The sequence below is a fragment of the Corvus moneduloides genome, chromosome 1 (assembly GCF_009650955.1).
Source record: "Corvus moneduloides isolate bCorMon1 chromosome 1, bCorMon1.pri, whole genome shotgun sequence".
Lineage (NCBI taxonomy): Eukaryota > Metazoa > Chordata > Aves > Passeriformes > Corvidae > Corvus > Corvus moneduloides.
Window position 1 is genome coordinate 1,973,297 of NC_045476.1, and position 16,254 is coordinate 1,989,550.

At 54.5% G+C, this 16,254-nt stretch overlaps 1 protein-coding gene across 1 annotated transcript in view; it reads right to left on the minus strand.

Moving 5' to 3' along the window:
* WNT9A (Wnt family member 9A) overlaps window positions 1–15,158 on the minus strand; it is a 54,829-nt gene extending 39,671 nt beyond the window's left edge. The window contains exon 1 of the mRNA XM_032131139.1: window positions 14,960–15,158. Coding sequence (XP_031987030.1) covers window positions 14,960–15,054 — 95 coding nt within the window. The 5' untranslated portion in view covers window positions 15,055–15,158. The remainder of the gene's footprint in view (window positions 1–14,959) is intronic.
* Window positions 15,159–16,254: the final 1,096 nt, after the last annotated feature.

Sequence of the window (16,254 nt, forward strand, 5' to 3'; positions counted from 1 at the left end):
AAATCTGGCCACTGATTTCCATCACCGCCCCAGAAAACTCCACCAGAGAAACCAGATTTAGTGCACAACAACAGCAGCCACATTTGTCACTGCTTGTGCCAAGCTCCCAGCCAAGCCTGAAGGCCACCAGGGACTGAGGAGCAGCTTGGTGATGTCCTTGGGCTGTTGTGGAGAGGGAAGGAGGAGTTCCTTGGTGGCAAGAAAAGGAGATTAAATCAGCTTAGGGTTCAGGCAGAGCCGTAAGCGAGATACAGCCTTTGCAGGGCAGCACAGAGGGGCCTTTGAGGGATTTCTGAGCTGCAGCACAGAGAGGTCTCACAGCCCCAGCACATCAGGGCAGCAGCAGCATCCATGTCCTGCCTGTGTGCAGTGTCTGTTCCCTTCTCCACAGCCTTGTGGGGACTCTTCAGGAGAGCCGTGAAAAACCCAATCCAAAGAAACTCAGGGTTTGTTCCAACCCCCCCCCAAAAAAATCCTTCCACGGCTGCCAGCTGCTGCTGTGGCCACCCAAACTGCTCCCCCAGGTCTGAAGTGATGCTGAACTAAGGAGAGGAGCTGAAATATCCTAAGCAGGAGGGGAGGGTGAAGTTACACAGGGCTGTTAGTAAAATAAACCTTGCTCTGGCACGCCGGAGAAGCCTTACCCAGAGCAATGCTGGCACTCGCTTCGGTCACTGCGTTTAACCCTTCCTCTCCTCGGCCAACATCCCCAGGAAAGGTGGCAAAGCTGTGCCAAGCAACCTTTCCCTCCACAATCTGCTGGAACTTGCTCTTCGTGGGAAGGGCAAGGGGTCAGGCTGGTATTGGATCGGGTAATGGGGTGTAGGTATGAGGACAAGAGTGAAGAGCCCATCTGCAGAGGGGGTCAGTGCTACCTCTTCTCCCCTTCAGAGTGAAAACGTTTAGCATCAGCATGAAGGGAAAAAAATAATGTCATGATCATTTTTCCCCTCAGGGATCTTCCCTGGCACTGGCAGGATTCCCCTCTCTTCCTCCACACCCACATCATCCAACACTTCAAGTGCAGAGGAAAAGCCCTGTCCCACCCAGCTCCTTCCGAAGCAAGAATTATCCAGGGCACCACATGGAACGACTGTTTTTCACTCAAACTTGAGGAAAACAGAGGCCAAAAACTCTTTCACAACCACAGCTCACCCTCAACTGGAGAGAAACTCCTCAGCTGAAGGAGGAGTGTGCTGTTGGTCAAGTATTCCCAGTTCATCCAGAGACTTCAGGACAGCGGGGAAAAGCTGACGTGTGGCTCCCTGCCCTGCATTTTTAAGTGAAAAAGCAAAGAGCTTGGTTTGAAGAGTTAAAGGGGAGAAAAAAAAAAAAAAAAAGGCAACATCAGGAAAAGAAAATAAAAGTTAAAAAAAAAAATTAAAGGAAAGTAAACACCTCTAAAGCACCGATTTTAAGCAGTGGCTCAGCAGATGCAGGAGGTGTTCAGAGGAGCGGGTTCACACATCAGCTGAGGTAAAACGTCTCTATCTGAGACGCTGCCTGTATTAGTCACCGGTAAGGGGACACTCCAGCAACTCTCAACTGGAATGAATCGAGCCCAGGAATGCAAAGTGGGGTGGTTAAACCACATCAGTTTTGGAGTGTCTCCTGTTTAGCCTGCTTTGCATTGAAATCAAGTCTGTTAAAGTGAATTAACGATCTTTAATCCCCAAGGAGAGTGTTTCCACCAGGGCTAGTTAAGAGTAATTGAACTAATCCACTTTAAAAGTCAGTTCAGATTAGTTGTGCTAAGTGGCTGTGCAGATGAGGCCTGGGAGCACTGGGACTGTCTCTAGCATGCAATAATCCCATCAATCTGCCTCGGGGAGGACAGCTCTGGCCTGGGAGGGATCCAAAACACTCCAATAAGAGCACTAATAGAAATGTCTCCTTGTGCTTGACAGGTGCCATCTGGTTGCAACCAAAGGCATTTTCCACACAGATTTGCTGGGCGGACCATATTTGCTGGGCATGGCCAAGGGGAAGTTGGGTTTTATGGGCAGCTCACCGCTCCAAGAAGTGCTGGCAGCATCTCCCACTCAAGCCACGCTCGAGGCTCACGTCCCCTCACTGAAGCACGGAATACAGGTCTCCCTCCATTCCCCCTGTCCCGAAGGGGTCAGAGGATGCATCTGGGGTCTGTGCAGGTGGGAAGGGGCCAGCTCCACCCCACACTGATGGCTGGGGGTGGTTGGATCCTCCACTTAGCGCTACCACACCCACCCCGCTCTTCTGCGAGCTCCCAGGGTGTTTCCCGCTTTCCACTGGTTAGAGCAAAAGCAGGTCAGCCTCACACCATTCCCACAGAAACAGGGATCAGAAAGCCAAGAAGGGGCAACGAAAAAAATCAAACAGAGGGCTACCAACCACCCCAAACCACATCCTGCCTTGATTTTCACTCCAGCCCCCCGCCCCTGACCAGGCAGCAACGCAGGGCAGGCTCAGCCCAGGTTTGAGCCTTTCTAGGAAAGCACCGAGCCCCTGTTTCACGCAAGGCAGTTCTTCCCCAGCTAAGAATAATCCCCCCAGCTGCTGTTTGATGTCCCCATCGCCATGGATGCAGTGTTTTTTACCGGGGAGATCCACAGGGAGAGGCAGCGAGGCTGCGTGTGTTCGCTCCCGTTAATGTTTCCTGTGCGGTTCGGGTTGTTTTACCTACAGGTATGTTTATTCCACTACTTTAGCAAACCAGCAGACTTTTTAATGGAACTGTTGATATTTTTCCTGGCTGCTGCTCCTCCTGGAGAGGCGAGGCAGTGTACAAACGGAGTTCATTCCTAGCTCCAGCCTGGAGCTGCTCTTCTCCTCCTGGGACCGTGGGGAATTGAAGGTTTCCATTGCACTGGTCAGGTTTCTTCCTTCTCCCAGCCTTCAAGTTTTAGACACACAAACAGAGGAGCTCGGGCAGCTGACAGGAGCAAGAGCAACGTGTGGCTGGTGCTTGAAGCAAGGGCAGCAGCTGCCCTGCAAATCCAGCCACACATCTCCCAGCCAGGCTCTGGAAAAGGAGAGCAGGTGCAACGCTGCACCCCGAAAGTGAAGCCTGCACCACTCATCTTGTTTTGCAGCCAGACCTCATGAGCTGAAGCTTGGTGTTTCCTGCTTTTAAACACTTCAGAGCTCACCAAGTCAGCAGGAGGACTCCCATAAATTTGTCTTTGGATCCCCTTTACTGCTGCAACAGGAGGAGAAACTCCAACCCAGCGGGCTCTGCTTTGTCAGGCCCGAACTGAGGGCATTTCCAGATATAATCCATAGTCCAACAGCCCTTTGGGGCTCTAAGAAGAGCCAGAGGATGTGCACCAAATCCCTGACTCGGCTCAGAGCCTGCTCACTGTGAGAGCAGTCCTGTGTCCCAGCTGAAGCACCCAAAGCCACGCAGATCCTGAGCAAACTCTGCTCCCTTCACCCACAGCTGGGTAAAACTGAACACATCCAGACGGGTCAGACGCCAGCTTTAGAGCCACTGCAATCACAAGCACTTGAAAGGAGCCTCCAGAGAGCTCTGGGAGCAGAGTGAGCAGCCCCAGGCAGGCAGGCAGGGAGGGAGGAGCAGCTGTCTGGACAAGGCCACTGACCCATCCCTGCCTCTGCCCCTGATGTGTCCAGCAGCAGCAGAGCATCCCTCGGAGCAACTCGCCTCATTCCAGCTCTCTGGAGCCTCTGGGAGCAGAGGGAGTCACCCCCCACTCCTCTGCCCCAGTCTGTAAGGGGGAACATCCAGCCCCTGGCAAAGAACACCCAGAGCCATCGTGCAATGGGGTCACCGAGCCCATGCAGTCCCAAACTGAGGCGTTTTTGTCCCCGTGAGTCAGCCAAGGCCCGGCTGTCAGCTCAGCTCCCCCCTCCCAGCGCCAGCCTCAGATTTTCCATGAGCCTCAAGCAGCCCAGGGGTGCAGTGCTGAGGGAGGATGCCCTTCTCCTACCCTGGTGCCTCCCACCCTGCATGCCTGGGACAGCCCTGCTGAACCCAGTCCGTGCACGGGGAACACAAAATCCCCACAGACACTGCCGTCACTTTTACAGCATCTCCATGACATCAATTCAGGGTTGCTGATCCCTCTGCAAGCTCAGGAGAGCTGTCGATCCTGCAAGCGCGGAATTATGGCTGGCCCCACTCCCCTCCAAGCAGCATCCCAACATCCATCCTACACCTTGCAGAGAGGCAGGACTCTGCCTGGAAACCCATTTTCCTCAGCTCCACAAACCAGTATGGACATTACAGCTCGTAACACTGACCACAGGGGCTGCTCAAAGCCTTCCTCAGTGCAGCTCACACCCTCCCAAGGGCAGCTCTTCAGCTCCAGCCCTCTCTCCAAACTCATGCTAAGCCTCCGGATTTCCAGAGTCAACATGGGACAAGCCAGAAGATAGAAATAGTCCCCAGGGATGCAACACAGCTGTGCTAATGAGCCAGAGGAAGTGTTGGATCTTTGGTCAGAGCCTGTAATTCAGCTCAAGTGGCTGCTTCACCTCTGGCCTGTCAGATCAACTTGTTAACCACAGACTGGGAAAGAGCTCCCTGCTTGCTCCCAGCAGGAGATTTATCTTCGGCAGGGGCTGGAAACACCCCTACCCCCCTCACCTTTGGATTGCAGAGAGGCCCAGAGATGCAGAGAGAGAGAGCTGAGCTCCAGGTTTGCCAGGTATTTCACAATCTCACCTTACGCTGAGAGAGGATTAGGGCTAGAAAAGAATTTTGTCAAGATTAAGCCAAACAAGCCAGTTCTTTTAAATCAAGTATCAGTTCTGGTGAACTGTCCCCAGAGGGGTTTTTGGGCTGCAGGATTGGGTTTCCTGTCAGAGGAGATGGGCAGCACTGGAGAGCAGCTGAACTCCATGTTCCTGAGCTGGGAAAGGTCCCTGAAGTCATGGATTGCCCTGGGAGAGGCCCTGCAGCCAACACCAGTGGATCCAGTCCAAGGCGGACACTCATCCCAAGTGCAATCACTGAGCTGGCTCCCAGTCCCACCAGGATGGGCTGGGATACCTCATACCATTGAGCAGGATGTAGAGAAGCTGAGAAACACCAAAATACAGTGGGGCCTTTCTGTTAAACCCGAGTGGAAACATTTTCTTTGATTATCTGAGTAATTTTCAAGGCTTTGTCTGATGAGCTCTCACCCCCTTCCACTGTAGGAGAGGTTCTGTGCCCATGGGAGACACAACTGCCTGGTTTTCCATGGGAATCAGCAGACAATGAGCCCAGAGCAAGATCTGGGGAGAAACAAAATTGTTCCCCCTCTGGGAATCTGGCAGAGCTCCTGCAAACAACACAGCAACCCTTCCTGCAGCCAGCAAGGAGCTCCAGCACCAAGGCCCCGCACGGTAAATCCACTCCATAAATCTCACCCCGAGAGCAGGCAGCTGCCAGGGATCTCCCACAGATCCCAAGTGTGGCATTGTGTGGTCACCTGGGCAAAACGAAGCCACCCCAAGCTCAGCTTCAGCCACAGCCAAGGAGAACCATACAACGCCCAGAAAATTAAACTTCACACCTCGGACACTTCAGGGAGAGAGGTGTTTGCTGACAGTGGTCCTAAAACAGAGCTGAAAAGCCCCACAGGGTCCTCTGGAGAGAGCCACCTTCACCTAAAATCTTCAGCTGCAATCTCTAAAAAAAAAAAAAGTGCAGTCGCACCCCCAGGGCTGCCTGGCTTTGTTTTGTTGCAACACCGAACATCAGATCATCGATCTTAAAAAAAAAAAAAATAATCAACCTGCAAAAGGAGGTGACAGTGAGGATATTGAAACAGTCAAAAAAAATGCCCCCAGCTCAGCAGGGGTTGACAGTGGGTTCCCACTGAGTTCTACACCGGGAATTAGCTGCAGGAAAACTATGAGGAGCAGGGCACAGCGATGCCTCTGTGCTGTTCCTTTTAGGATCAGGTGAGGGAAGGCTGCAAAAATCCCAGCAAGTCATGAGAAGAACCTGCCACGGGCAGGGACACCTCCCACTACCCCAGGCTGCTCCAAGTCCCATGCAGCCTGGCCTTGGACACTTCCAGGGATCCAGGGGCATCCACAGCTGCTCTGGGCACCCTGTGCCAGGGCCTCCCCACCCTCACAGGGAAAGATTTCTTCCCAGTATCCCATTTTATCCTGCTCTTTGGCAGTGGAAGCCATTCCCCCTTGTCCTGTCCCTCCAGGCCCTTGTCAGAGTCCCTCTCCAGCTCTCCTGGAGCCCCTTGAAGTACTGGAAGGAGCTCTAAGGTGTCTCCATGGCCAGAGCAAAGAGGTGCTGAAGATCCAGAAGCAGAAATCCCAGTGTCAAGCTGTGGGCTCTGTGCTCCAGAACAATTCATCTTTGTCACCTGTGTCACCTCCTGTGCATCACCCAGGGCTCAGACTCAACACAGGCCCATGTACTTCAAAATAAGCTCATTTTTGACTATTCTCTCTTTTGCTCATCAATTGACCCCTTCCAAAAGGATTTGAGCCTTGAAAACAACCATGCCTTGATCCCCTTGTGCTGGGAGGCTGCTCCACAGAAATTCCAAGAATTTCAACAGCAGACCAAGGTTCTGGTTAAACTTCTGCCCATTGCTCCCAGGATTGCCTCAGCCAGGACCATCAGGAAGAGTTTTAAGCTAAGCTCAGAAATCCCTGTGGGCTTCTTTCAGTGCTTCATTCATGTCTAGGGGAGATCATGTGTTTCCCCACATCACAAAAAGCCACCTCCTGCTACACTCCATGGCCGATTTTGCTGCTTCACTCTCTGGAAGACTCCAAGAAGTTTTTCCAAGAAAGGAAAGTTTTGCTCCAATTGGGAAACTCCTCCATCCAGTGTGTGGCAAATGCGAAATGGGAGCAAGTTTCACCCCAAACAACCACGTGGCTTCCCAATTAACACTATTTTAATCACCTAGGCCAAATGAATCTGCTCATAAAATTCCTGCCAACTCCCATCCAGCTCATTGGGAACCAACAGGAATTGGGTATTCCATGCTGCATCCCAAGCCAGCATAGACTCAGCATTACTGTCAAGACACTGCTGAGTTTGCATGTTCTGTGGTGGATGGAGAGAAAAGATGTTTTTCTCTGTTCTTCCCAAAAAAAAAAAAAAAAAAAGCTCAATATTTTTTAACCTGTCATTTTCTCTTCCCCTAAAATCCTTCAGCAACTGAATAAATAAAATATTCCCCACACCTTAGAGAATAATTATTTATGATCACACCGGACTGGGAGGCTACAGAGGACATGCAGGAGCTGCCTGATCCATCTGAAACAAGAGTTCCCGGCAAGAGCTGAGGGGGAAAAAAGAAGGAAAAAAACCAAAAAAAAGCCCAAACAACAAAAAAAAAACCAAACAAAAATCAGGATAGATTTTTCTATCAGCTCCAGCAAACCCTGTAACTGCTGTGTTTATCCATGGAGTCAAAATACTCCCTGTTCCACTTAGGGAAGTGCAAACACACGTTACAATAAAACGTAAAGCTTGCTGAGCTGATAAACTTCATAAGTGTGTTTTATGACAGTATCTGGAGAGATAAGGCTCATTAGCACTTACAGCCACCATCTGAAGGAACCTTAAAAAGCAGAGTTAGGAACAGGAGAGGAGAAAAAAAAAAAATTTGCATCTTGACATCAAAAAAAACTTCCTAAAGGGTTAACCCTTTCCATAAGAATAATCCTAATAATTTCTGGGTCCTCTCAACTTGACCTGAGCTGGCTCCTGAGCTCTGGAAAAAGTCAGGAAAACAGATCCTACCTAGCTCATGTTGGCCCAGAACCTGCAGCCACGTTCTGCAGCAGGAGGAGCTGTGGCCCCCCCAGACCATTTAAGAGTGCAAACAACAGGTCCTGTGCTCAGACCGAGGAACCAGTTGTATGAACACAGCACAGGCCACGAGAGAGCTTTTTTGGCTGCAGAGAGAAGGGGCTGCGGCAGTGTGGAGGGGAGCCAGAGGCTCAGCAGGTTTGAGGCTGGAAAACCAGGTCCAGGAGACTTCTTGGATTGCTCCAACACCCCCCAGAAGCTGGGAACTTGGGAAGTTTGTGTCTAATAAAAGGTTTCAGCATGAACTCAGAGCCATCCCACCCCAGAGGGGTCTCAGGAGGCAGCTGGAACCACAGGGGCAGAAACAGAGAGAGCAGATCAAGACACTTCTAATGCACGAAGTCCTCTCCTCAAACATCAGGGAAGAGCTGACCCCTTTCTCTTCTACAGAACTGAGGTGGCCACAGGATCCAAGCCCTGAAGGGGCCACGTTATTCCACATAACTGGAGCAGGGAGCATCTACATGGAGCTTCTGGCAGCAGAAGTCCTTCCACCTCTGGTGACCCCAGAGTTCTGAGGTTCAAAACTCTCCCCCCAGTGAGGATAGTCCGATTTAACATCTTTGCAATCCCCTTCCAACCTAACTCCCTCTTAGAAGGCATCAGGGCACAGGGATGCAACAGGAGACAGGGAAGGCAAATCCCACCTTTGATTCCATGTCCCACCACCCCTGTGCAGCTCTGGACCACAAATGCCTCACTCCATGGAAACCCCAGTGATGTCCACTGGTCCAGTACCCCCACTGGCTGCCCAGCCACCTCCGTGATATCTCAAGTTCAGCAGTTTCCTCTGACCCAGATCTTCCACTTGAAAAAAAAAAATCTTAAAGAATGTTTAAATATCAACATTTATTAGGAATAACGACACTGTCAGCATGTCCTTAAATGAAGGGAATGGAATGGAGCACCCTTGGACCAGGAATATCTACAAGAGAGATGGGGAGGATTTTTTATACAGGTAGATAGCAATAGGATAAGTGGGAGTGTTTTAAAGTGAAAGAGAACAGGTTTAGAGGAGGTATTAGGAAGAAATCCTCCCCTGTGAGAGTGAGGAGGGGCTGGGATGGAATTCCCAGAGAAGCTGTGGATGCCCCTGGATCCCTGGAAGCGTCCAAGGCCAGGCTGGACAGGGCTTGGAGCAGCCTGGGATAGTGGAAGCCATGGCAGGGGCTGGAACTACAAAGTTTTTCCCAACCCAAACTATTCCACAATTCTCCAAGAGGCAACTACACCAAGTCTGCCAGCACAGTGAATTGACCAGACAGAAGCACGAAGAAAGCAGCAAAAAACTGACAAAACTTGCTCTGGTCAGAAAGACTCAGACTGAGCAGCATCATGGAGGCTTCTCTGTGCAGTATTCCAGACTTTCCACTTAACTCCCTCCCCCTTCCCGATCCCACAGCCTAATTCAATTACCTGCCACTGAATAAGCCCTAAGGCGATTCTCATTACCCCGATAAAGCACAAGGCCTTTAATTATTAAACACTCAGGGGCTTTTTGTGTTGGGGTTGTGGGGCTGGACTCCCTTTTATTGTTGTCAGCAGCTTCCAGAAATCAAGTTAATCATTGACCAGGCCTTTCAGCAGGAGACCAGAGTCCTGTGGATTCCTGGTCTCTGGTTCTGCATCGCCAGTCAGGCTAAAGGAAGTCACTGGCCTCCTGCTTTGCCAGGTATCCACTCAATATTCTCCTAACAAGCCATCTTCCCCCTCCAAGGTGTCATTTACAGTTCTGGGAAAAAGAAAGATGCAGTATTTGGACATGGAGGCTGCAACAATGCTCATCATTAACCTGAGTTCAGAGAGAAACTGCCCCAGGTGAGGGAAACTGAAGCACAAGGCAGTGGTTCCAAAATGTCAAGCAACATAGTCAATCCGCTACTTAAGCCAAAAAAATACTAATTCCCGCCTGAGTTAATGCTCCTCCATCCTCTGCAGGCAGGAGGAGCTTCCAGGTACTTCCCAGCCTGATTTGGGACTAATCCTGCTCCCCAGGGATGAAGATGCAGGTCTGGCACAGTTGTTTTTCCAAATGTTCCTGGCTTTGTCACCACCCTTGTGGCACCTCATCATCAAATCCAGGGCCACTTCCAAGCGCCTACAAAGCAAATGCTGCTTCTGGGCACGGGGTTCTCTTTCCAAAGAAATGGAGGTTAAACACTGCTTTGAGTTGACCCAGAGAGGCCAACTTCGGGCGAGAAGCCAGGCAGGACTCGCAGCAGTGACAATTCACCCAGCTCCAAAAAAGCAAGGGAGAGGAAAAAAAAAAAACCCACACGAACCAGGCAAACCCTTCCAGTTTTCCAAGGAAAACCCCAAATCCAGCACCTTAACCCCAGCAGAGCCGTGTGGAAGAGGCAGAACAAGAGGCAGAACCGCTCAGGGCAGGATGGCCAAGCCGCCTTCTCCGGGCGCTGCCTCCGGCCGCTCCAGCTGTGTTTGCCTGCGTGCCGCATTCCTGCCCCGCCAGCCGAGGCCAGGTTTTGTTTTTTTGGGTTGGGCTGGGAAGCTGGGAAGCAGCTGCTCCATCTCACACACGCCAGAGCGCGGCGGGTGCGTCTGCAAAGCCACCGCGGCCTGGCCACGCCGTGGAGGAGCGCGCAGGCCGCGGCCGCCGGCGCGTGGCCCCACACCACCCTCCAGTGACAGGGACACACACCCAGGACCTGCCACGGCTGGGTTAGTCCCACGTGCTGGAAAAACAGGCGGCAGAGCCCGTGGGATTGCTTTTATTGGAGGTGACATTCCAGCTGACGCCACACGGAGCTCGGGAACTCGCGCGGTGACTTCTCGCCCCGCTCAGGAACCCGCTCCTGAGCACCCCTTCCAGTCTAACATGCCGCGCTTTTCCAAGGCTCTCTTAACAAAACTACAGCCTGAACGCCGAGGTTTCTATCCTACAGCAGGGCAGGGCACCTATTCTGCACCTGCCAAAGGGAATAAAAATACATCGCGCTTCCCACACTCCAAACGCCACAGCGCAGCTCCCAGGAGCGGTGTGCTGGTAAATTAGGGCAAGCTATGCTTCCCCTGCCTCCCTCCCTCTCCCCCCGTGAGCATTTGAGGGTTCCTGTTGCCTGCGTGCAGGGGACAGATCAGTTACATTTATGCAGAACATTGCAATCTGTCAATATAAACACTATGTAAGCATGAGCCACTTGTAACATTACTACTGTCTTGACAAGTGTTTGCAGAGGGGGGCAGAGCTGCTGGGATCCTTCTGCTCCCGTAGGGGAAGCACAGCAAATCCCAACCTGCAGGAAAAACACTTCTTCCAGCAAGAATTAAAAAAAATTTTTTTTTTTTTTTAAAAGAGGTGCATCAAAACTGAATCAGAGTCTAAATCAGAACCCCCAGAATTAGAGGAGGGGGTTGATTTATGGCCCGGGTCACTTCAGATCCACTGATCAGGCCGCTCAGGAAAGCAGCGGCTCCTACGGGCTGGTTTCCCTTCCCACCAGCACAGGACACAGCAGGATTGAAGTTCCTCAGCCTGCCTGTCACCCCAGCATGGCTAATCCCGTCATCTGCCGCTTCCAAAGCCCAAGGGCGCAATTCCCAACACAATTCCCAGATGCCGCTCTGGCATTTCCACCACCCCCGGCCACATTTGAGAGAGGAAAAGGAGGGAGGGGCGGTGCCCACGCCCAGAGCGTGTCAGGCACCGGGAAAGCAGAGCAGGGAGGAAAACTGAAATGCAATGCTTTCTCAGGGATCCCGGCAGTCTGGGGCTGCTCCAAACTCCCCCCAGCAGCCAGTTGGAATATGGTGCAAATTAGTGCTCAGACAGCCCAGCTGCAGAGGCCGTGGCTGGACATAAAAGCAGCCTCACTTCTGGAGCAGCCAGTGCATCCCAGCAGGCTGACACCGATCCCGAGGCAATGCCTCCCCCTCTGGTGCAAGCTCAGCCTGGGACAGCCTCCCACAGCCATCCTAGCCCAAAATTCACCCCCAGTCACCTGATGTGCAGCTCTAAGCGTACAACAAGCCAGCAGGGCTGTGCTCAGTTTTGCAGACACGCTTTCTCCTTTCTATCAAGAAGTTTCTTATCGGACAAGGCTTTGGAGCTGTAGCATCACCACATCCCTGCAGCCAGGCTCCTCCAGCTATTTCCCAGGGGTTAGGGCTGAGCCAAACCCCTAAAAACCCCTCCTGAGCAGGTGTCTGCAGGGTCTCAGCTCTGCTCAGTGCTGCACACCAGCATCACCTCGGGTCCTGTGGAGCAGCTCCAGGTCAGGCTGGCACCTGCTCCTCTCCTGCTCCACAGAGATCAGCAACACCCAGGCTGCCAGAATTCCCCTCAGGAAAAGGGAAAACCTGCCCATCCCTCCCTGGACCATCGCCTTCAGCACATCTCCGAGTCAGGCAGCTTGGGGATGGAGCAAAACAGCAGCAAGAGCTCCACCTGTGCCCAGGCTTTAACTTACACACAGCCCCCAAACTCTGCTTCCAGAGGGCACTTATCCTACTTGGCTGCTTGTGCATCCCTCCAAGAACACCAGAGCCAGACTTCCAGGGAAGCAGCAGCCTCCAGCCGTGGTCTTCCCAGCCCAGCATCCTTCCCACCGCCCCCCAGGACAGGCACAGACATAACTCCATGCTGACACAATCTCGTTATCGTGTAACCATGCCCCATTTCTGTCCCCGGGTACTAATTCCCCACCAGCCCGCACATTTGGAGACACGGAATTCTTTCCCTGAAATAAGACATTGGGGCTGGCGGGGGGAAGGGATCACCCACAGCTGTCCCTATCTCCCTCCAGACTGCGGAAGGGAGCAGCCAAGCTGCAGCCCCAGCGTGACATCTGCTTAGCACAGCCTCGCTCTGTGCCCCACCACCTCTTTCCAGACAGGGATGTCAGCAACCAGAGGGGCCAGCAGGCCACCAAAAGGTGGTTTTGGTGATGCCTTGGACTCAAAAGGAGCATCCCTTCTCCCGCCTGGAGGGCGTGTTGTAGCTCAGGTGATGCAGCCAGGTTTTTAGCAAGGGTTTATCAGAATGAACAGATGTGCTGCCTCACCTGGAGCAGCTCCTGCATGCACCTGGCATAAGAAAAAAGATCAATACCAGCCTTCCCAGGGCACTTGCAGAGCCACCGAGTTCTGCAGGAACATCCAGCTTCTACCAGGTGGGATTTCTTGCCTTATCAAGGGACAGAAAGGCTCGGTTCTTCCACACACATTTGTTGGATCTCGCTGTGGATTATCAGGACCTGGGACCTCAGCCCTGACTATTCCCCGTGTCCCCAGCAGCACAGCAAATGCAACCTCTGCTCGATGCCTCTTGCAAGAACAAAGAGGGGATCAGCAGCAGATGCTGCTCCTTCGCTGGGGCTTTAACCACAGACAAGGATGCTTTGCGTAAGCAAACTCCACTGCACACCACGGCAGCCCTGCAGCACTTGGAGCACACATCTGGCTGGGTGCACATCTGGCAGCATCTCCTCTCCCCTCCTTATTGCCAGGGAGGGAGCCTCAAATCAGAAACAGCAGCGGCACAGAGACAGAATAACCCAGAGCGGTCAGGACAGACAGACACTGCCCTTGGCTCAGGATGTCCCTTCTTATGTTAAAACCTCCATGAGCCAGGAGAGAAATCCCAGAAGGAACTGGAATGAGTTACCTGCTGCTCCAGAGCAGATACCAGCACAGCAGGGATTAATAGGGGAGTTAGAGCCAAGCTCCTTCCAAAGCCTGTCAGTCCCCAAGGCACAATTCGGCTGCACAGTGCCGGTGGTCCTCGGCAGACACATGAGCCAACGGGCTGGGAACAGCCCTCTGTACACTGCCGAGGGAGAAGAGGGCTTTTCCTAAAAACCTGCACACACAGGACAGGCTGTTTCCTTAGAAAACCAGCCCCAGCAGCAGGAAGTGAAACGGTTCTGGAGCTGGAAACAGAAGATGTAAGTAGCACTGTTTGGAAAAGTTTGCCAGACCACAAGCAATGGACAAGCCTCAACACCAGGATTTGTTTTACTGGAAAGAAGGGGGGAAAACCTCAAGTCTGCTAAAACATTCTCCAGGGCTGGTCCAGTGGCTCCTACCAGTGGTCACAACACAACATCCCAAATAAAAGGGGGGGCAAAAAAAAAAAAAAAAAAGAAAAAAGCAAGAATCACCACTCTTGTGTAAACTTACACCAAAACCTCTTACACAGGTGCTCGCGTCCCACTCCCCTCTCAAACCGACAACATTTTGGGACAAATGGTTTAAAATTAAGGATAAGAGGCAGCGACACCCCATAAAGCAGAGGGAAAGCCCCGCACGGAGCTGAGGCCCCGCGACGCGGCTGCGGGGGGCGTTGAAGAGGAGCGGGGCGCGGGTTGATTTGGCTCCTCCAGCTCGCCCCACAGAGACGGGCCAGTGGGATAAAGGGGATAAAACCACGGGGATCGGGATGGGAGGGAGCGGGATCAGGATCTGGATCGGGATCGGGATCCACCTGCGCGGCGCGCGCCGGGCCGGGAGCGCCCCCTGCCGGCCGCGCCCCGCCCCGCGCACAGGTGAGCGCCGGGGATGCGGCGGCCGCGCAGCGCCCGCACCCGCGGAGCCCCCGGCCCCGGCCCCGCAGCGCCCCGCGCACCCCTCCGCCCAGACAACCAACAGCGCCGCCGGCGCGATGGCAGCACCCGCTTGCCAGCGCCCGGTGTTAAAGCACGCGCTTAAATTGCGGGGGAAAAGGAGTTTTTTGGGGCTGTCCCGTGCTGGGGGAGGGCGGGGGTTACAGGGTTACAGCCCCCGGCTGGTGCGCTACAGGTCCGCTCCGTGCGGGTCACCCCCGCGGGGAGCGGGGGAACGGAGCGCTCGCTCGCCCGCGGCAGCTCCTGCCCGCGGCCCCGGGGCACAGCCCGGCAGCTCCCGGGGGGCTGCGACCCGCGGCTCCCGGAGAGCCCGGTCCCGACTTGGCAAATCCAAGGGGATTCCAGGCGCCCGGCTCCGAGCGCTGGGACGCGGGACAGCCGCGGACACGGCGCTGTCGCTGCCCCTGTCCCGGGCCGGCTGTCAGCGCCCGCGGGAGGGGATGCCCGCGCCCACCGAGGCACGGAGGGTGCCCGCAGGCGCACGGCAGCATCCCCACCTCGGGCGGGACGGGCAAGGCGCAAAACCTCTTCAGCATCAAAAAAAAAAAAAATAAACTCGGGCAAAAGTTGACGAGCAGGAGCGGGGGGCACCTACCCGAAGTAGGCGGCGGAGGGCCGCGGGGCGCAGGCGAGCAGCCCTAGGAGCGCGCAGGAGGAGAGCCATCCCAGCAGGACGTGTCCATCCAGCATCTTGCAGCGGCGCCGGCGCTGCTCATCTCGTTCCCCCGCCGCGCCCGCTGCGGCCCCGCTGCCCGCCCCGCTTCTTATAGCGCGGCCGGCGGCGAGAGCCCGACCGGCGGCGGGGCGGGCCGGGGAGGGGCCGCCGGGGGGGCGGGACACGGCGGAGGGGCGGGGTGGGACCAGGGGACACGCCCCGGGAGGAGGGACGGAGCGGCGGGGCGGGGAGAGCGCGAAGGGCCGGGAGCGGAGTGGGGAAACGGGGATCCCGGGATGGTGGGACACGGCTGGGGGCGAAAGGGATGGGGGGACGAGGGTTGAGTGAGATGGGCAGTCGTGAGAGGGATGTGTGTCCTAGGGGTGGGCGGCTGGGCGAGGGATGGGTAGTAGTGCAAGGGCCAGGTGTGCAAGGCGCGGATGTTCCGGGCGTGGGCAGCTGGGCAAGAATGGGGTGTGCAAAGGCTGGGTGCCAGGGATGGGTGGTCGTGCAAGGATCAGGGCAGTTGTGCGAGGAGTGGATGTGCCTGGGGTGGGGGCCGGGCAAGGGCCACGTGTGCGAGGGGTGGATGTGCCACGTGTGGGCAGCTGTGCAAGGGTCAGGCAGTCGTGAAAGGGCTGGATGTGCCAGGGGCAGGCAGCTGTGCAAGGGGTAGATTTGCCACATCTGGACAGCCGTGCCGAGGCTGGACGTGGGAAGGCACTCGTGTGCACACCCACACTGCTGTGAGCAGCGCAGGGACAGGACAGCGAGCGCCCCGGGTGGGAAGTGGTTAATGCCCTGAATGTCACCCTTCTGGCCGGGCTCGCTGGCAGCGTTTTTCCAGGTCTGTCGACGTCACTGCCATCGTCATCCTGGAGGTAATTCCAGCACCCAAGAACAGGAAGGTTCCCCTCCTGAGCGTGTGCGTGTGTCACGCTGCTGAGCCACCCCGTGTCCCTGTGGGGACAGAGGCAGGAGGACCACTGGGCTCTCAAAAGCCGCCATCCCCGGGGCTTTAAGCTCAGCCCCACAGAGCTGTGCCCAGCAGGTGACATTTGGGTGTGTGATGAGCAGCAAGAGGCTTGAGTGCTCAGAGTGGGGTCATCGGTGTTTCTGACCCCCAGAATCTGTGGACAAACCAATTCACGAGCCACACAAGGAATGGCTTAATGGCGATGAACCTTTTGTCCTGGAATAGCTCCTGGAGTGACACTGGGAGCTCGGTGAATTTA